This window comes from Macadamia integrifolia, chromosome 6 (assembly GCF_013358625.1).
Source record: "Macadamia integrifolia cultivar HAES 741 chromosome 6, SCU_Mint_v3, whole genome shotgun sequence".
NCBI lineage: Eukaryota > Viridiplantae > Streptophyta > Magnoliopsida > Proteales > Proteaceae > Macadamia > Macadamia integrifolia.
This window is the reverse complement of record NC_056562.1, coordinates 21,457,707-21,480,339: the sequence shown is the minus strand read 5'-3', so window position 1 is coordinate 21,480,339 and position 22,633 is coordinate 21,457,707. Positions and strand designations below refer to the sequence as shown.

Sequence of the window (22,633 nt, the reverse complement as noted above, 5' to 3'; positions counted from 1 at the left end):
TACCCTCCAATACGTATCTTAATTTTATCGATCTATACAACAACTGATACTAATCCATATATTATGTAGTTTGTCTCAAGATATTTTACATTTTTTTTTTTGGGAAAAGGCTGGGTATGCTAGCGGTATACCCAAATCTATATATATCTCTCTCTTCCTCCCCTTGGAAAAAGTCCCCTGGCCGCTTCCATCCTAGAGCCCTCCTATTAGTTGAGCCGCTAGCTCTAGGAAAACCAGCATACTTACCTGACCTCTCTTTTTATTTTCCCTGATAGAAATAGTTTACATATTTTATATTTCAAGTATAATGTAACAATTGTTGGGGTATTAAATTAATTATTACTGTAATAATTAACTCAATTGATGCCTAGGCTAAAATCTGTGTGAGAGATACCGTTTGTATTCGGTTTAAAATCGTTGGTTTTCACGTGTAAATCAAAACCAAACTAGGAAGATAATCTATGAAATCAAAACCAGATCATTTTTCTGTGGTGCGATTCGGTTCGATCAGTTGTGGTTCCAATTCCATTTTGACTCCCTTTAAGCCAAAGGAGTCGGACTGTTACAGAGGTCCGATCGAGATGCAATCATGCAACCAGCCTACCATCCTCCATAAGAAGATCCAGCACCATCATGGTAGCTTGGAGATCAGGATCAAGCTGCCGACAAACAAATACATCTAGCTGTATATGTTCATTCTTTGGAGGACCAAGCGACAGGGACTGAGAAGGACCATTTATTGCTGATTTTGTAGTTATTTGAGATGATTTGCATAAAGTCCCAAGCTCCCAGTTATCTCTGCATTGGAGGTTTCTTCCTCCAATCTGTTCAATCCATCGTCGTTGTTGCTTGGTCATGATCATCTAGGGTTTTGACTGGTCTGGCTCCTAAACTTTTTCCTAGCTAGAGAGCACAAGAAGAAGAGATTTAAGGCATGCAAGAGAGCTCACTCAGGGAGAAAGCCGGCGAGAACGTGACAAAGAGCTAGAAGCCATTCCAGAAAAGCACCAAAGAAGCAAAAAACCTACAGAGGTTCTGGCGTGCTCTCTACTTGGGGGTGCCCAGTGGGGTTGTGCTAAAGGGATTGTGTTGTTGGCGAAGGGAATGGGGGGAGAAGTTTCGGATTGTTGAGTTGGGCATAGGGCAGGGCAGGGCAGGGCAGGGCAGGGGCGGGAACAACAGAGGGCAAGGAGGGCGAGACGCAGCAATGGGGAAATAAGGCAGAGATGGAACTAGGCTTAGTTTGTCTTTGGTTTATATAGGTACTAGAATGGAGTGACTAAACCAACCAGGAAAAAAAAAAAAAGCTTCCTGGAAATAGGTGACATCAACAGAAGCGTCACTGATACTAGCTTTCTTAAACACAATGGCAGAAACGGATCATTCCACATCCATATAATTCAAAACGAGTTCCAGTTTCAAACACAGAGATTAATAGGATTTAGAACACTTGAATGTACTTTTCTATATTATATATAATATAATAATAGTGCTATGGATGTCTGAGCTGTTGGGTGGGACCAATCCTTCTCCTTTGGCTGTACAAAACCTTTGCAGTCGGAGCTGTTTTTTGTATTTTATCAAGTGGGCTGCTCAGTAGGCAAAAAGATATATCTGCATCTTCTGAGAGGTCCAACCAAAATTTTCCCCGTATGCATTCTATATATATTTCCATTTTTTTCCTTGAAATTGCCAGCTGGTGCCTGCGGTCTTCTACATGCACAAGGAACAGATTCCAACCGAAGCCCTCCATTTATCCATGCTCTTGCAATGCTCCCCTCCCAATGGTTGCTTCTTCCAAAACAATACAAAACTTCAAGCAGGAACTAGGGTTATCCTTACCTCAGCCTAGCCATGCCCATGTAGTAGCCCAGAGAACCTTTACCATTTGTCAACTTGAACTTCCCAACGACGTCCAATACGAATCATCCAATAATGCTATGGGAGCAAAATGACTTCTAGATAATGGAGATCTCTTCTGCACAACTGCAGATGAATGGCACACATGTGAGCACAACCAAGTTGCTGGATGCAAAGAATATAACCCAACATGTTCAGGCCTGATGGCCACTCAGCCATTATAGTGGAGCTTCAGGTTTTGTGAACTCTGGCCACCCTGCTGCTGCGGCTGTTGCTGTTGTTGTGGACCTTGCAGGTTCAGTGGCTGACTGTTGTACTGGGTGAAGGGCTGGGAGTAGAGAGGATTCATCAAGCCCTGTGCAAGGTATTAATCGGTTGAGCACACTAACTATTTCGACAGTGCATGGATTATGATATACTTAAAAGGATTATACCTGTGACTGGAGTTGGTTGGGACCTGCCACACCAAAGTGGCTCTGGGAAGCATCCTCTTGTGTTGGGTCATTAAACCCAGCCTGTGTAAATAGGCCTTGTGATCCATGAGGCATGTAGTCCTGAGCAGAACAAAGGACAAGAAGAATAAGCCACCATAGTAGATGTGGAGCAAAATTTGATGCAGGACATTGGCAGTTCAGGGAAGATGCAGCAGAAGTTGCCAATTAAGAGGAGATATAGAACTTAAACCTGAGAAATGAAATCATTTCCTGTACCCAAATGAGAATATCCAGCCTGGGTATTCTGGTTGAGAAAGCTTCCAGGGAACCCAGCCTGTGCTCCTTGTGTAACATAATCAACACCATAGCCACTTTGAGAAGCCTGAAGAACATGGCAGATATCCAGTTTCATATAGGACTAGCATATAATGAAACTAAAATGGATAATGTAAGACGGTGAACCAATAAGGCACAACTCTCGTCAACTCCTAAATATATGCAGATAATCAAGCTAAGATTGTCCCTTTACATGCAACTGTTTGACTTTATTCCTAACTTAAAATGCAATTGCATGATGGTGATGTAAATACAAAAGTTCTGGAAATGCACCTGTGTGGAGAAGTCCGCAACGTTATAAGCAACATGAGATCCCTGGCTTTTGAAGTCATCACCCAAGAAATCCTGAAAGCAATGGACATTTCCAAGATAAGAAGAAGACCACCATTGATAGAGAAATTACTTAATCTAGCACAGAACCAGATACCTGAGACATGCCCCCAATGGAAAACCCATCACGGAAAGTCTGACTCAGCCCTTGCACTGGCATCTATTAGAATATATAAAGAACATCTCAGGACACAGCCATCTTATTATAGAAGGGAAACAAGAACGTTACCAACCTGAGTCATGAGCCCAGTTTGTGACAAGGGACCACCGACAGATGGCTGACTGTTTGGATTGTCCAGAGCAGGAAAGTTGAATGTAGACCCAATATTCCCTATGCTTTGCTGGGAACCTTGATGTGAAAGATGACCACCTATAGGACCACCTGCATTACCACGCCCAGCCCCAAAACCCCTGCTTCCAGCTTGAGGGACCTGGGGAATGGCTCCAATTGGTCCATGAACAGCTCCTCGAGTTGGGATTGCATATGGCTGAGAATGGGGACCACCAGGAAATGGAGGAAGTGGAATTCTAGGCACAGGAAACCCTGCAGGATGCAGTCCAGGTTTATGTGTTCCATTGGGAGGACCGAAAGGCATGTAAGAACCTGGAATTTGGTGAACATAAAACAGTATTAGTACTAGCTATGAGAGATACAGAGGCAAAGATAGTAGCAAACCTTTAGCGCGACCACCTCTTTTATCTGAATTTAGGTTTGACGACCCAACTGACCCAAAAGTATCATTAGGAACAATCCCTGGACCACCACTGAAGAAAAGCCTTCGATCATTGTAGATCTGATTCACATGGAGAGCAAGGTAAATGAGACAGTTCATGTATATAGCCAATCATTATTCTAACAGTACAAGGCTATCATCAGACATGCCATCTGTTGCTATATCACCTTCTTTGGCTTTTGAAACTGCACCATACTCTGCTTCAGGTTATTCAAAGGCCCTTCCACCAAGCATTCATGCTCCTAAGGAGGAAAAAATAGAAAAAGGATCACAAAAACTCAAATAACTGACTAAAGAATTTGTGAACAAGCACAACAAAGCTGCAGAAAACAAATAAACATAAGTGTACTACTGTACTGGCTATCAAAACAAACAACCAAACGTACTCAAGCTGACGAGAGTTACTGTGGACACCCAGAATTGAATCCCTCAATCCCATATCTCTATTGGTAACTTGAATACTTGAGTAAGTCCAGGAAATAACTTTTCTTCCTATTTATTTTTTGGGCCAGTTTAAATCCACCCAATCTAGCAATGCTGAATCAAAAATTTGAGATGTCATTAGGGAAGGTCATTACGATAGTTTTCGGCCTCCAAAACCCAGTTTTAATGAAAATTAAAGACTGAACTTCCTGATTGCAGATGTAAAGATGAGCACACAAACAATATCTGGCCCACCTTTCACTCCAGGGTTGGCAATCATCTATTGTACAGATTCAGCCATTTTTGACTAGTGATGCATTACGGTTCAAGGGTCTTTTTCATAGTAACAAAATTATTTCTGAATATCTAAGGGGGTGATGGAGGAAGGCATTTCTCATTGCAGACACAAATGCAATGATGGATTCAACAAAGACAAAATTGTAGTAAAGAAAAAGAACAGGGATACCTTATAGTGTGTCAATAAACCATTCCACAGTGGCTGTTTGCTTAAGACTTTAGGATTCCCCAAGATAACAATGCCGTAACGAGCTCGTGTAAGTGCCACATTTAGTCTGCGTGGATCATTAAGGAATCCAATGCCCTGAAAAAGTAACGCCAGAAGCAAACTATCAGCATCCGAATTAATTAGGCCTAATAAAAAGAAAAAATACTAAAATAGCTCAGAACACAAGAGGATGAAGAACATAATTGAAACAAACAAGTTGGATTTTCACATAAAAACAATACGAATGGTACCGGCACTTCTGATCACCAAAGGCCAAGGACCAATATGCACCCTTTTGCCATCAGACAGGTTTGCAAGAGCCACCCATGTCCCAAATTAATCTTTACATGAAAACAAACATTTAAAATTGTCCATGCTAGAAAACAACAATAAAGAGTCTTCCGACTACAACCCAAATAGCTCCTCCGCCAGTAAAATACAAGGACCACACACACACACACACACACACACACATGCACATGCACAGAGAATTGAGATGTGAACACAAAATCAGATCAAATCAGGGAGCAAAAATTCTTTCGGACCATTAAGGTGAAGATCTCAAAGAAAACACATTTTCTACCAAGCGAGACGTATTTATATATGCACACTCCAGCCATTCGGCACAAACTGATTTATCACAAATATTGGTTTATGGATATATATACAGGTTTGCAAGAGCCACCCATGTCCCAAATTAATCTTTACATGAAAACAAACATTTGAAATTGTCCATGCTAGAAAACAACAATAAAGTGTCTTCCGACTACAACCTAAATAGCTCCTCCACCAGTAAAATACAAGGACCACACACATGCACACGCACAGAGAATTGAGAAGTGAACACAAAATCAGATCAATCAGGGAACAAAAATTCTTTCGGACCATTAAGGTGAAAATCTCAACGAAAACACATTTTCTGCCAAGCGAGACGTATTTATATATGCACACTGCAGCCATTCAGCACAAAATGATTTATCACAAATATTGATTTATGGATATATATATATATATATCGATAATAGATATTCCAAATGTATCAAAGAAAAAAAAATTGGCATAGTTAATTCTTAAACCGAAGATCCGCAAATTGTATGGCCACCAAAAGAAAATAGAAGAACGAGATCAAGAACTGACCTGATGCTCATTGCTCCTTACGCAAGACAAAATGATGTAGTCTTTCTCCCTTCCCTGGAAGGAATCCACACTTGCAACCTGTAGAGAAAAAAAATTAAGGATGCTCTTCCTCGATAAAACAAAAGAGAACAAGCAAATAAGAGTTGGATGTCCAAAGTTAATATTTTTCAAGTCCAAAGGTACCTCAATTTCCTTGTAGAGTTGCTGCCTAAGAGCACCATTTCTTGACATATAGTTCACAATATATGCCCGCTGCCCTTCATACGGTGTTATAACTCCAATCTGCAAATGTAAAATCCAAATAATTCAGGAAGCAATCATAATCCATTTTATAATGTAGTTCAAAGGGCAATAGAAGGTCACAGCATGTGGTACCTGACTAGGGACGACACCACTCCTCAAAAAGGTGGTTACAATTTTTTCAACATTTGCAGCTTCTGTTCTATTTAAGTAAGAAGTTCCACTAGCACTGATCTCCTCTTGTCCCATCTATCAAAAGAATTGTTGATTAAAATAAATAACTACTGCACCAAGAATGCAAAAATTAATGAAAACATGATTTTTATCAAAATTACCTAAATTTAGAAAGAAAGATTTAACCTACAGTATGCAAGTACCTGAACATAAAAGAACATGGGACGATTTGGCACAGGCCAAGGGAAATCGATTCCTGATGATTGCCGTTCATTTATGGTAACACCATTTTGAAGTGTTCCTTCATAGAAGCTATTAGAAGGGAACTCAGACAGGGATGGATGCATACGATATTGAACCTGCAATTCAGAGCAAGAGCAAGAGCAAGAGCAAGAGCAAGAGCATGAGCAAGAGCATGAGCATGAGCATGAGCATGAGCATGCAAAATGCCACATCGAATTAAAACAATAGTAGAATAAAATGGAGAAATTCTTCAGCAATAGGATAAACAACCAAATGCATCCCAATTTTTCAAAGAAAACCAATTAGGTGAAATTAATGAAGTGAAACATCACAATACATCCACTTTCAACAAAAATTCCTTTTACAAAGAAAAGCCGAAACATATAATTAAGTAGGTAATAGAAATCTAGAAGTCCACATTATGCATCAATTATATGAATAGACAATCCTACTGGAATTTAATACAAGCAGTTTCACCAAACCGCAACCTAGGGGGAGCAGCACTTTGAGATGACTTGGCACTTCTTTGCCAAGACAGCAAAACATGAAAAGGCACATGCTATTGCAACATCAGTATTTTGGCACAAAAACTGGGAAACTGAGAAGATACAAAAAATGTCACACAGGAAAAAGAATAATGAAAATTTTATAGATTCTAACTCGTTGTTGCAAGGGTTTTCAGGTAGCTACTGTGGCCCCTTTTTTTATAGCGACAGAGGAGTTAAATTAATACATTATCCAAGCGTAAGAGCTAAACACACATTGTCTAAGAAGCATTTAGATCCTTTCTTTTATTTTTCACTAAAAGAAGTATCTAGATTCCAGGACTAACTCAATGGCATTATATCTAATGTCAATATGGAACCTGCACTTCCTGGGCAATGTAAATGTAGAAAGATAACAGTTCCAGGTATCAACAGCAAACAAGTTTTCATTACACAAACAACATACTCTGCCTTAAGAATAAAATATACTGCACACATGCACACAGAACCCAAAATAAACAAGCTTATCACCTGCAGTCTAAATGGCTTCACACCAAGGAGCACAAGGCGCTCAAAAAGAGACTGAGCAAGCCCAGCACGAGCAGCTTTCTTGCACATAATGACTGGACCAAGCTGACAATGGTCTCCAACAAGAACTACCTAATTTGACAAATGTGTAGACAAGCAACTTATCAGAAAGGGCACAAAACAAAGACCACACAATAATTTAAGAAAAACTCTACTCAGTACGGATCACCTACTTGCTTAACCCCAAGCACCAGAGGAATAAGACACTCAGGTTCTGTTGATTGGGTGGATTCATCAATAAGAACCTGAAATACAACACAAGATTGAATTACCAATAACAAATAAAAATGCGGATTTAAAAACATTTTTGTCATATATTGCACATTCATATGAAAGGGATTTATCAACCTGACGAAATCTGAAATTTGACAAACGAGGATCTCCAGCACCAACACACGTGCAACAAATGACATCAGCACTCTGAGATATCTCCCTTTCAGTTGCACGTTTCAAGGCTTTGTACTTCTTCTCATCACTGCTCGACAGTTCTCCTGTAAGAGAGGAAACCAGAAAAACATGTTAAACCACATTAGAATCACTAAGTTTGATGTTTTCTCATCGAAAGTATATCAGTTTTACTCTTCCATTTTAAGAGTTTCGTCTTAACTGGGAAAAAGACGATTCTGTTATGGAACAACCCATATCACAAGATCAACCGTAGACAACCATAATTTCTATGTGGATTCACTTCAAGTTGGTAATTGACTTGATAGAAATAGATAGATTCTATTAATATCCTACAGTTCACAATGTGGCCTGATCCATCAAAATACAAAAATTAAAAAATACCACACCATCCAATTAAACACTTAAAAAAAATGCAAATTGTATGATCTCAAAAAAATTGGTAGTTTATTTCAGATATATATTTTGGAACAGGTCCACCAAAAAAAAAAAGAAGAAGAAGAACCAAAAAAGAAACCCTCAACAAACTCCACAATAGATGATAGGGGTCTACAGATCCCATATATTAACCAATCAAGAAGAAACATATATCCAAGAAATAGTACAATTAGCAGAAGATATCAAACTCAACCCAATGGTTTAAAAAGCAGGTAGTCAAAAGCCCTAGGCACTTCCCTTTGAGAGGCAAGAATACTTTTAAGAAAAAAAATTAAATCAGAGTAAATTTTTAACATCAGCTCCAAGAAAAGCTTTACAAGTTGACACTGAAAAGCCAAACCAGAAGTCCTAAAGATTGTCAGTAACTAAGAACGACATTCACCTTGTTCATCCTTCAGTTGCTGCAATTTATGAAGTTCACTTTTTTCAGAAGTATCAAGATGCTGGACCTATAACACGCCATCAATATATTAATAAGTTCAGGCGAAATATCAAGAACAAATGCATCAAATTGATGTGTTGGTTCATTAGATATAAAGGGATATGAAAGTACAGCAAAAAAACCTGATAGTGCAGCGTTAAATGCTCAACAGGAGAGCTTACAGCTTCCCTTGATTTAGCACAAAGCCTGACAACCTGAAATGGAAAAAACTCCGCAAATTTAGTTAACAAAGGAAAGTCCAGGACATCTTGAGTTCTTGCCACCCATAAAAAAATCAAAGGTTCACCCATGACCAGGTTAACCTGACCAATCCATCGGTCAACTTGATGCAGTCAGTAGAAGGAGAAAGGGAGAACAAAGAGATTCCTAATTCCAGCCTTCTGAAGTGTCCAGCAGCAGCAGCTGCTGCTTCATTAGCAAAAGGTTTTGTAGTATTTTAATGATATGAGTTGTCTTTCAGTATCCTAGTTGAAATAGTTACTGCATTTTCAGTGTGGATTCACAGTGAGTGAGGAGCAGATTCTCATTGGATCTATTGGATAATTTCCCTAAGCCTTTCTGACGCGATCATGGGGTTCAAATACCCATATTAGGGTCATTACTTGCCCACAAGAATGCAAAATAACCAAGCTAAGAGTGTAAGGGGTAATCTCATAATTTCTCCTGAAATTTTAGGGTAAGGTTGCCAACTCAAGTTCTTCTTGAATACAACTAACAACCACTCCAAACAGAACCCCAAGGGGGTAGCTCAGTTGGCAAGGACCAACACCTCATTATTAAGACGTTATGAGTTCAACTCTCCTTGGGGCCTTTCCTATCGAAAAAAAAAAAACCACTCCAAACAGTACATGAAGAAAGAGGATTTAAGGTCTCAAACTGGACCTAGTAGACGAAGGGGTACCAAGTCTGAAACGGACCATGAAATTCAGTACAGATGATCTGAATCGCCCCTGGGTTAGGAATGAACACAAATTTTCAGAGAGGAAGGACGTGAGAAAAGAGAGATCAATCAAATATTCCTTAATCCTGCTGGTTCGGTATTAACAGGGTAAGGGTGTAGAACATAAATTAATGGAAGAAAAAAGAAGTACAAGCAGGAGAACAGTAATGGAGGAAGAAGAACAATAGGGTAGCAGGAGGAAGTCATAACCTAGGAGCTGACTCAAAGAGAGAGAGAGAGAGAGAAGCAGGAACGAACCAAGCAAGCATGCAGTCGCTACTCACAGCAGCACAGGTAAATCAAATAACTTCATTCAAAATCCTTATCCGTCCAATGATGGACTACATTCACCTATTTAAATATTTCTAAACAAGAACCCAAACCTATTCAGACTCTATAACTGAAGTAGAGTTTGAATCACACCAACCTTTATCCTATGACCATAACTTGAATAAAATAAACGGAAAAATTACAAAAACATTCCTTAATTAATACAGCGTGTAACTGCATCACTTTCAAGGGGGGTTTACTCTTATATTGCTGGTTAATTCTATTCCTGGAATCAGCCATTCAAAGTCCCAACAAACAGGTCAGTTTCTTAACCAAGGCAGATATCCAGTTTTCAACCCTATTTCCAGCCATCTTCAACCCCTCATAACTACTTCAATTCTGTCGAGATTGTCCTCTTAACTTTACCCAGAATCACAGTACATCAATCCCTACCAAAACCAGTCATAAACCCAAGTTCCAGACTCTGATTCTGATCTCGGTTCATAATATCAACCTCTGATTTTGATCCCTATACATCTAACCTTATTCTGCCACCTTTTAGCTATTTGCAATTTGAGCCTAAAACCCTAAATTAGCGAAAGGGTTTCTTATTGCCATCATCATTATTCAAAACATTGATTAAATATCACCATACAGAGTTTATACCTTTAACCCAGTTGCACTTATTTTCTCAGCAAGTTGGTCAACAGCCACGTTACTTGGAGCACAAACCAAGACCTGGACACAGAATGATATGCCAATAACAATGAAGTAAATGCAGTAATGTACAACAATGATTTTAAAACGAACAGGAAAAGACATGAATATCTCATTTACCTGGCCTTGGCCTTGTTTTGCCATATGATAAACAATGGCAGCAGAAGTTACTGTTTTTCCTGTACCAGGGGGCCCTTGTATTAAACTTACTGGCTTCTGAAGAACGCTCTTCACAGCAAAAACCTATCCATAGAAAGAACATAAGAATCTCAAGGTACCCAGGGCAACCAAGTTAAACAATTTGGAAGTGGAGAAAACACAACAGATCTGTCAAACTATATCCCACATGGAAAAACAATTAATCAACTCAATTTTCTCAGAAGTGATTCCAAACACACATTCTCCAAGTAAAATAAGATGTATATAACATTTTACAAGCCACATCAAATTCAAACAGTAAAGGAAAAGGAAGGCTAATAAAACAACCAATCCTTGAATATGGCAGAAAAAATTGTCTGTTTTATAAATAAGAGGATCATAACAGGGATATTTAAGCTTTCGGGGAGCTGAATGTTGAGGCCAGACAATGCAATGGGAAAAAAATGATACACAATCAAGACTCAAAAATACAGAACATGAAGCTGCTTTGTGTAGGTAATATACTCAAAAACATTGTATTTGTAAGAAACACAAACAATCCCTCCCCGTCTATCTTGAGTAGTTTACCAAGTTTGACTTCCTGTTGCACTCCTAGAAAAAGAGAGGAATGACAAAATATTTTGGCATAGATGTGAAAGCTTAGCAATGAATATACTGCTGCACACATAATATGTATTTCGTAGAATGAGGTGCATTTCACTTCTCTTTTATTCTAACAAATAATTGCATAGTTAATTGGTTTTAATTTTAGGATAATATGGCTAATTATATTCTAGGACAGGCAACCATCCCTGTTAAAAAGTAGATATTTTTTCCCTTTTTCTTTTCTAGAATGCAGAAATATAAGTTATTTCACCAAACTATGTTCTCCAGTTCAAAAAACCTTTCAACAAGGAACCTCTAAGGAAGCAAAATAGATCAGAGAACGAACACAGAATCACCATTTTCCAAAAGTTCACGTCATCTCAATGAGGTAGCACCAAAAAATAAATCACAGACTAAAATTATCCATCCAAGCAATCAAGGAACCATGCCCAAAGCAGCTTAAATGTACAGTCAAATAGACATACTTGAGATGCATTAAGTTCTGGAAGTCCTGGTGCACCAAAACGCCGAGGTAATGTATTACGAACCACCTGAGCCTCAACTTCATGTCCCAATAAGTGATGGTAGATGTATCTGTATTAAAAGACACAATAATTAGATTTCCAGATAAATATATTCAATTCCTGAGAGCATATTATGTCTTTCAACAACTAGCAGGAACACCAGTATCTATTCCAGAATAAGGATTGCATGCAGGAGCACAAAAATGTGTACCATTTCTGACAAGTTTCCATATGTTTCCACAACAATCAAGCATTCAATGGTTAGATGACAGCAGTCACATGTTGAATGCATACAAGAAAACTCTAGTTAAATGAATCTGACCAGTCTGATCTAGGCTCCCCATTCTTGAACGAGGAACTACATAAAAGTCGAAAGAGCTTATTCATGTCATGAACTCATTAGCACTCAGAAGATAAGATAATTTACGTATGGTGAATAACCACAATGATGGCTGGCAGATATATCTTAATAAACCCCAAATGAATTAAAGAACTACTTCAAGTCAAAGCCACAAGAATACGGAGAATCTTTCACATGTAAGGTAATTCACCATTGATGTGTACAACTTAAAATGAAAGTCAAGAAAAAATATTGCCAAAAAATATTCAACAATTATTTGCATCTCTTTCTCCTGTTTTAACAGACAGCATAAAAACCATAATATGATAAGAACACAAAGAAAGCCCTAATAAAAATGTTTCAGCAATAGCATTAACAGTTAAGACTAGAAACTTATATACAGAAAGACCTTGGGAACTGTAAAACTTCTGACTTGTTTAAAGCACACATCTTCAACTTAATTTGAAGATTTGAATCAACAATCGGCATATTTTTTAGGAAAGGTTTCCTTAACAGCTTTATACAGTCTCCTAGTTTATCTAAAAATAAAGGAGACAATAATAATAGTTATAATAAACATTATGGCCATTAGATCTTAAAGTGTCACCTACCCACTGACACTTGTTTCATCCACAGCAAAAGTTTTCATAGCTCCCTGCATTCGATCAAAGCTGGTACTCTTCCAAACAAAATCAACACTAAACCCATGGTTCACATCAACAGGTACACCCTACATACAACATTAAGAATGAGAAATTAGTAATTGCAACTTATGTGACCAAGATCAAAGGCAAAATATCAACCCTAATGACAAATAACAGCCTGCAAAGGATTTTCCAGTTCTAGAGTTTGACTCCTAACATTGTCGCTCTTCCACCCCTTCACCTAGGTCATTCTTTTCAGATTTTCCCCCTTTTTTCGGGAGGGGAGAACTCTGAATCACCCAGCTGGTGATTTTCCCAAATCACAAAAAAGTGCAACCCAGTGCAAGAGGGCTCCCGCTACTGCAGGGTCCAGGAGGGCCAAGTATACTTCCAGGATGATATGGCAAAAACAACCATTGGATAGAGATGCCAGGGTCTGGATTTACCACATATCAAGTTTCAGACCCAAATTCAATATACCCTGCCTACAATAAAAGGCATTCCTAACAATGCATGTCCATGCATACCTTCAGTGGTCCCATGCACCCTCTTGGCAACCCAGATTTTTCAATGCTTTGTTTTTGCCACCTGGCCAACATGGATTAGGCTGAAACTTGACATGTGGGCACAGGACCTTGGGGGTCCCCTACAAGGGTATCCCATAACCTCATCCTTTTGATTGACCTCCTCCCGTCGGTGATCTCAAGTATGCCATCTCACAATAGCTTACATCAGTTGCTAACTCGAAGCCAACACATAGTCAAAGGCCGAAGAATTTGTCGAATATCACTAAAAAAAATATCGCAATACACTCCAAAGGAGAAGAAAAGAAACATTTCTTTTGCTTCAGATATGCATTTTGTGAAGGAAAAAAACATTCACCATCGTTTCTGTGCGTTGATAATTCCCTTAGCCTCATCACTGCACGCTCTAAAGTCGGCTAAAAAAACCACACTAAAAATACTACAGCTTTTCCATGCAGATACAATGGATGCTTTAACAAATAGCAACGTTAGGAAACTTGTATTTAGATGTGAGACCCTTCATATAAGTGCCTCAAATAGAGAAGAAAGGAAGATAAATAATCCAGTACAGTATACAGACAAGATGGAGTAATTAATTTCTTGGATTATTTCATTCAAAGACTTTTCTGGAGGTACTTAATGGAGAAAAGGGTAAGGAAATATGTTAAAGGCTTCCTTCCTCCCTCATATTGATGATCAAGAAATGGTCCCTGACCAACCCCATTGACGAAGGGACACTTAGTTACGACAAATGTACATTAGGCAACCCTAAGAAAACTGAGTTGGTGAAGTTTGCAGTAACAACCAAGGTCTAAGTGTTAATGTTCACTGAAGTGGTGCAACAGGAAATTCTACCGAGGGTGCAATGTTGCTTCTCCCTCCAAGGATGCAAAATATCCCAAGATTCAAGGCAGAAAAGTATTACAATCTTAATGGTTGGTTTGGTTCTTTTGGAAGTAGCTAAAGGCACCTCATTCATGAAAAATCTGAACATCACTTCTGGCATGTATAAGCAACCAGATGTCGTGTTAACACTGGGGCACCAGTGAAGGGGTTGTTGACCTCATTGATGATACATGTGGCCAGAAATAGGCTGGCCTAGTTTGGTACTTTTACTTCCTATTGGGCAAAAATTTTACATTTACCAATCATTAAAAGGGTAACTGATCATAAATACTTCCCTCCTTAAAAATATAAAAATAAAAAAAGTAACTGATCTTACCTGACTGGCACGGAGCTCAAGAGCAACTTCCTCTTGCACAGTTAACTTGATCTGCAAAAGAAAAATCAACATGCAATGAGCACCCAAAAGAAAACAGCAGTATGCTATAAATTACCTAGCAGGAAAAAACACTGCAAAGAACACTTCTCTGAAACTCATTCTTACTTATCTGAAATCAAATAAATTATCTTAAAATTAATATCACAACCACACCAAATTAATTGAACATACCACATGCCCCACTGACTGCCATGCTGGGTGAGTTGCATCCCCTGGATAACGAAGTCTCAACTCATCACCAGGTACAAGCCTTAACTCATTATCTTCCTGCAAATCGAAAAAACATATTTAACCTTCAGTGAGTAATTATTAAAAGCATAGTTCTCAAGACACCCTCATCGCCTTGGCCGCCTAGGCAGGCAACTTGTGTACAGACGCCCTCTAATGCCATGGTCGCCTAGACATTGTGACAACTATGATTATAAGCTATCTTTAGGGAAAAAAAAAATTCAAATTTTAGAGGATAAACACCTACATAATAAGGACACACAATTTCTCACATATATTTTCTATACAGATATAAGCCGATACCAACATTTCTGCTTTCTCAACAATAAAAATTTTGAATAGCTACCAATGGAGGAAAACATGCAACAGTAAACCCATAAGAAGATAATTAGATACCTTTGGAAAGACAAAGTATGCAATCCGTTTCTTGTTAAGCCCAATATCCCATCGTATAGTGACATTGTCTTTGCTTTGCGATTCTTTCATCATCTGTAACAGATTTGTAATCATGACATGTTGTCTCATAAACAAGGAAGAGAAATAATAATTTATGGAAATAATAATATCCAAAGATCAAGGAAAATGAAAAGAAAATCCTGAATGCATGGCAAAAAAATAATAATAATGTAAAAAAGTATTGTATACTTTATCATAATCAGCTTCCAGCTTGACGAGTGGTGCAAATACATTTTGATACTGCAACATAGATAGAGGATGATTGTTAGAGGTATCCATTGGAAAGAGACAGGGTACTCCTAACATGTAATCTCAAGTACCTGATAAGCGTCTTCATACTTTAAGGCCACAGGATGAGGTTCATCATCCACTCCAGGCTTCTCAAGATCTTCAAGAGTGGCATCAGGGTTTGTCTTCCAAAGCTCTTCCACCTTGTTTATCTGTTGAGCACTAATTTGGCGTGCTCTCAACTGTTCTTGTTCAGAAGGAATCTGCCAATTTCCAATGCAAACAATTAGTCGATTCAGCAAAGTCCCTTGCGAATAACCTAGAGAGCCGAACAACAGGAAAAAAAAAAACCCAAAAGCATACCTTAACAAGCCACGGCAAGAAACAGCGATCATCAATAAGTGGACACCACTGACTCAAGTCCCAGTTCATGTCCTTCAATGCATTGACACTCAAACATGGTTCCCTACAGAGAAGAACAACCACACTCTCTGTCTTGGCAGAAATAAATCCAAGGAGAAACACATTTCGGCAACCACAGTTATAGCACTCAAGTATTGTTTCTCCAAGAGGACTGTCTTTATGAAGACAGACTTCTTTGTGCTTTGCTCGAACCTATCAATAGCCATCATCAAAAGCAAAATATATCAGGGCGGGTATCCAAATGATATACCCACTATTATAGTAGCACTTAAAATGTGAAAATTGCTAATAGTATCCTCTTCTCTCTGCCCCCCCCCCCCAAAAAACCAACAAAAAAATCCAGTAATAATGATGGAAGATGAGAATATGCAATGGAAACATTCAAATGATAGAATTCATATTCAAAAAATAAAAAACAAGAAAGCACCGCAAAAAGCATGAGAACATAGGTAAATGCCAGAGTCTACCAGGGGCAGAGAATATAAGATATAGAAGAACAATTAAAAAGAGGATTTCTGGACTTGAAAATAACATGAGTAATTAGGATGTGACTACATTGCAAGAAGAAAAATAAAATTAATAGTCTATACAGTATATGGTGAAAATTAAATTATGTAGTGCACTCATGGTGGAGATAGAAGAAATAGAATATTTAAATCCAAGACTTGAGGAGCAAACAATGTCTATCATAAAAGGCACCACCTATGGATTCAATTGAGCAGGCATTCAGTTGGCACTGGAAGTGCAACCCTTCACTAGGAAATATGGTTCCCAATCTGCAAAGTTTTCTTCAAAGAAATTTGCACACATTGTTCTTCAGCATGTACTGGTGTGGCATTCTACCCATGGATATGGCATGCATTTTATTGTGAAGCCCTGGTTGTTTGATCTTGATGTGACACATTTTGGTAGATCAAACACTTAAATGTTTGTCTACAAAGGGACGAAGATCAAAGGCAATCCCTCCCAACCTAGAGAGTTGAAAACAAGAGGTGGGAAGGTGGACACTTTGCAAGCCAATCAAAAAATCCTTGACATAACCTTAGTAGGCAACAATTTGAGAGACTGCAAAGATCAAGAAATGACCAATTTCCTGGTTTCCAAAGAAGTGAAAGAGATTTCCTGGTTTCCAAAGAAGTGAAAGAGCACTCCCTAGGTGTTTCAGGAGGTCCTGAGATAGGTTACACTATACTCTCTAAGTTTAGTGATGTCATCCTTGAGGATTTACCTAATGAACTTCCTCTCTTGAGGGATCTTCAATACACAATCGACCTCATTCTGAGAATTACCCATTACTGAATGAATCTACAGAACATTCTGAAGTGCCTTTCCAAATCCTCATCCGGCCCAGAGATAAATGGAAAACCACCTTCAAAACAAAGGATTGTTTATATGAGTGGCTAGTTAATGAATGCACCTAGTACATTTATAAGAGTGATGCCTCAGGTCCTAAAGCCTTTCATTGGGAGGTTTTTGGTCGTCTATTTTGACAACATTCTCATTTATAGTAAGACCAGGAGTGATCATCTTTCTCAGCTGAAGCATGTCCTCACTGTTCTTCATCAAGAAAAGTTTAAGAATTTGAAAAAGTGTAAATTTTTTAGTACCCAAGTGATCTTCCTTGGGTTTATCATCTCTTCTGCGGAAGTGTCTGCTGACCTTGTGAAAGTCAAACCAATTTCTGAGTGGCATAAACCAACAAGTGTTCACATGGTCCCTTAGTTTTCAGTCTAACCACCTTTTATAGGAGTTTCATACAAGGTTTTAGCTCAATCATGGCTCCTATCACCAATTGTATTTAGAAAGGCGAGTTCAATTGGACAAAGGCTACTGCCAAAGCCTTCCACATATCAAGAAGCAAATGAATGAAGCACTTATGTTATGCCTTCCAAGACTTTTTTGAAGTCTTTGAAGTGACATGTTATGCCTCTGGAGTAGGAATAGGTGGCATCCTAAGTCAAGAAGAACATCGTGTTGCTTACTTTAGTTAAAATTTAAATGAAGCCAAGCAACATTACTCTACCTACAATAAAATGTTCTCAGCGGTAGTACAAGCTTTAAGGTATTGGAGACATTACCTACTTCCGCATGAGTTCGTCATTACAATTAAGATTTTAAGTAATTTTTGACTTGTTGAAAAGCTGGTTTTGTGCTCTTCTTAATACAAAGTCTCATGTAAAAATAAAATCATTTGACCAATCAAACTTATTAAAGAACAAGAACATTTCTCTAAATGTTGATTTTTTATAACTTACCATGACTTAATAATTATTTTTTATGATATAAGATTATATGTAGCATACTAAATAATGTTAGAAAAGAGGGAAAATAAAAAATAACACTTGGGTGACTTGGTGCTTAGGCACCTAGCACCCCTCCACCGCCTTGGACCACCTTACCGCCTTGACAACTATGATATCAAAGGAGACACCAGCGTACACAGAAACATATCACTTCATTATGGCTAGATGCCAAAATTAACTTGTGTGGATGCATATTTCTGTTTACTTATGTCTAGCTTATTTTATTTTAACATATTGTGTTGTATTTTATTTGGTGTTTAAATTGTTATGTATAAATGTTGTAAGGCAGTTATTAGGGAGTAGTTATTGCTGGAAAGTTAGTTATTAGGGAACTCTCCCTCTCTTTTCCATTTTGGGTTTTAAAAGACTATATTTTGAGATGGAAGACAAGGAACAATGTTGGAACTTGTAAGATTTTCACCCATTCTCTGCAGACTGCAGCATGAGTGATTCCCTGCAAACCTTGCAGTGAATCCAAGTTGGGATGAAGCAAAGCCCCCTTCCTCTTCCCTTCCTCTTCTCTTTTATGCTACCACCCTCTTCTTCTCCCCTAATCTTTTTTTTACTAATCCCAATTTTCCCACTTTTGGCTTAAATTATAGCCTCAAACACAATGGAGATTCATCAATTAACATCAAGGAGGCACTGAGGTCACATTCTTTGAGTTTGATAGCGACTTAGCATTTGATCATAGCACTCCAACTCGCTGAACAACAAAAGGAAGGTACTTCCTATCAAGTATCCTTTATTAAATTCCATGAAACTTAGAATTAATTTTCTACATTCGTATTCATCATTTATGACTTCTGTTAAGTCAGATTTTCTACAAGTATGTGGCAAGTATTGTGTTAGTCGACCTTCCCAAACCCAAATTCACTTAATCCTTAGACTTGCATTAAATGTCCCAAACCTGACCTGCACCACAAAATTCTCAAAGTATTTGGTTTCCCTTCGCTTTAGTTTTGGATTAAATTTAATTAGTTTCGTTATGAATTTATTTGAAACAGGGATTTTTACTTGAAATTAGAAAACTCCAGATACTTATTAAAGATAGATTTTTAAGCCACTTTTTTCTTCAACAAAATGAAGTGAAAAGGAATTAGAGTATTAATAAAATAAATATTGAGGCAATCACAGACAGCTCAACAATTATTCTCTGCAGAATGAGATGTAACAGTGAAAACAAGTGATGCGGATCTGGGATACCAATAATCTAAATCGGATCGCTTATGGGCCCTCTTTAAACATTCAAAAAATCCAATTACAATGGAACGGCTGTAAATAAACTGCAGTTGCTAAGGAGGGATGGCAGTCTAATAACCAGATATTCGAAAGAGAAAATTGGTAACTAAATAAGAGAGGAAACAAGTGGGAATTGGATTTCTTGTACAGGGTCAGATTCATTACTAAAGGTAATTAATTGGATTTCGCAGATGGACATCCAACCCTTGTTCTTTTAACAAGATTTGGAATGCCATCTATTTTGATGTCTCCTCCAAGATAGCTTCTTAGTTAGATAGCTTCTCAGTGCTCCCGCGCTGTCAAGAATACCCCAACGAACATGCTTATTGTTGTCCCCCTTGGTTCCCTTTGATTTGTAGCTTTTGTGCTTAGTCTTGGTCCCACCCCCCTTCTCTTTCATTCCCTTGTATATTCTTCTTCCTCTTGGTAATAAATTTATTTATTCATAAAAAAAAAAAAGGACAAAGTAGTATAAAGGGGATTTATAGGGGTACAATGGGAAAAGAAAAGGGCTAAACATAACTCACGATTGAAGAAGATTCACAACCTTAGAACACAAAACGGAGGCGGAAAACCAGATCTGGTGAGTTTTCTCTTACACCACCAATCGATTCCCATGGAATTTCAGTCGAAGAATCAGACTTCAAAACCCTATTGATTTGAACCAACATCAGGTCAGAAGAAGAAGCAATAATCTCAGGAAAAATCCTGACACCAGAACATGGCGGGAAGATAAGAACCAGATTTAAAGTTCTGGTTAGAACTTCTAGCAGAGATTAAATCTCAACCTGAAACTGGACAGAGTGTGTCGTTTATATAGCAAGGATGCCTCCTTAAAATCTCAAGCTCATCTGAGGAGAGTCAGTAGAGATCGATGTCAACAATCAGGGGCGCAAGTACTGTTGGTTGCTGAAATATAAGAGGAGACGAAATACGAGAGAGAAAGAGAGAGAGAGGGTCACAAAACCATTGATCTCGTACCAGCCTGGTAATGATAAACAACTCAAACAAATTCCATTCTTCAACTCTACCTCAATCGTGGGTACAAGAACACCATTTAGAGACTCACAAATAACTCTATTTTCCTAACTTAAAATTAGAAATAAAATCTCCTAATTACTTCCTAAAACTTAAACCAACAAAAATAGAAACCCAATAAAACTCAAATTCAACATTCTCTACTTGTCTATTAACTTGCCAAAAAAAAAAATTTACATTAATTCCCTGAATAAAATAAATCCTAAATAATTAAAATATCCTATTGAACCCAAAAAACCAATCGGACCTGGTCCATCTCGGTCTACATTGCCAGAAGGGTCAATCCAATTCAGCCACAATTTTGCATCAGCAAGCCAGGAACTGCCTACTTAGCTCCCACCGTATGCTAGCCAAGAGGCACTCCATTTCATTGTGATTCACTGTTAAACTTAGAACTAGAAAAGAGAGGATCAACCAGGTTATAACACGAAGCCACATTACTTGTCAACCCTTGCTAATCACCTAAAGCCCAAATCCGGCATAGATGGAGGAGGCTGACGACAGAATCAATACTCAATACTTATCTAACCCACAGATATAGATGTACTAGATTTCAATCGTAATGTTGTGGCTCAACTCCCACATTCCTATCCTTCTCTACATAAAAATTTTATTTCTTTTTCCTGCATTATACTCCTTTTCTTTCTTCTTCTTCTTCTTTTTTTTCTTTTTTTTCTTTTTTTTTGGGGTGGGGTGTGTTGAAAGATTGCTTTTTCTTGGGCCTGTTTTGGTTATCAACCTAGTTTTCAGAAATGCTTCAACCGAAAATCTCAATGTAAGAGGACACAACTATAAGTATTTAATTCACCCAAAAAAAAAATATATATATATATATATATATAAGTATTCCATCTTCACATTTCAGAGAAATAAAATCTTCTTAAACATGTGAACAGTTAGATAAACAACTGGGTTATAAAAGTAATTGGGACAGGAAAACAGTTTGAACAGCTTTTGAGGGTGCCAAACAAATAAGAATAGAAAAATTATTCATTTAAACTCCCACCTATCCATATACCTTATAGTTTTCAAAGGTATTAAACCTATTAATAGAAATTCATAGTTCAGTTCAGGTTTATCAAATAGGATGAACACGTATGCCTTACATAGATGATTCACCAGAACAAATAATCAGAAAAAAATATACTTAAAGAGATGTATTCTCACGCACCAGGTGATTGACGATATGAGACCCCGAAGTGTTTCCCCGCGAGTTGCAGAACCACTTACGACAAGAAGGCACATTGCAACGCACAACACAAGCCGGATTCTGAACCCCACAGTACTTACAAGCATGCTCCGTAAAATTTCCCTTGCCATATTCATAATTCTCGTCCTCACCTGTCTCCTCAAAGTTCAGACCACTCATTCCCGCCGCTAGGGCATCCACAGCAGCCTGGTTACTACTTCCGCCGCTGCTGCTACCACCACCACCCCTACCCTTGGAAGTACTACCAGGAGTAGCAGAGATAGGAACGCCACTCTCGGCCTGGAGATCGGCACCACGGTCAGAAGGGTCAGAGACAGAATCAGACGCAGAAGGCCATACCGTAGACCTGATCGGCTGCGAAAGCTCTCGGAATTCCGGATAATCATACTCATCGCCCTCCGTATTAAACTCGAGAAAGGTGTAAGCGTCGCCGCCCGTATCAGGCTGTGAAGCCGTCTCATAGAGATTGTTTACAACCGTCTGCGCGGCCATGGATCTTTGCTCGCAATTGAATCAGGGTTCTCGTGAGTCCAGATTAGGGTAATCAAGAGACCATATGTAAGAGAATGGTTAGGTATTGGGGTTAGGGTTTGTTAGGAAGAAAGAAGAGGCTAATGGGGAAGAAGATGAAGAAAGAACAAGCAGAAGAAAGAAGATCAAAGAGCAGGGGAGGGGGGAGAGTTTTAAGGTTGCGTGCTTTTTACTTTGGTTGTTATATCAATGCGGAAAAAAGAAAATAACACCAT

General features: G+C 38.4%; 1 protein-coding gene across 1 annotated transcript; it reads right to left on the bottom strand.

Annotated features, from left to right (window-relative positions):
• Positions 1–1,367: 1,367 nt before the first annotated feature.
• LOC122081843 (regulator of nonsense transcripts 1 homolog) lies at positions 1,368–22,590 on the bottom strand. Its single transcript, XM_042649193.1, has 29 exons — positions 21,849–22,590; positions 16,035–16,286; positions 15,764–15,934; positions 15,633–15,683; positions 15,384–15,476; positions 14,931–15,026; positions 14,700–14,750; positions 12,921–13,039; positions 11,931–12,039; positions 10,822–10,944; positions 10,651–10,722; positions 8,897–8,968; positions 8,715–8,781; positions 7,838–7,980; positions 7,663–7,734; positions 7,433–7,561; positions 6,377–6,532; positions 6,135–6,248; positions 5,943–6,041; positions 5,760–5,837; positions 4,584–4,718; positions 3,862–3,936; positions 3,637–3,754; positions 3,194–3,564; positions 3,058–3,120; positions 2,904–2,975; positions 2,545–2,676; positions 2,295–2,414; positions 1,368–2,215 (listed from the first exon to the last, which is right to left on the bottom strand). Exons 1-29 carry the CDS (start codon positions 22,377–22,379, stop codon positions 2,072–2,074), a joined length of 3,828 nt encoding a protein of 1,275 aa, XP_042505127.1. The 5' UTR covers positions 22,380–22,590; the 3' UTR covers positions 1,368–2,071.
• Between the last annotated feature and the right edge of the window lie 43 nt (positions 22,591–22,633).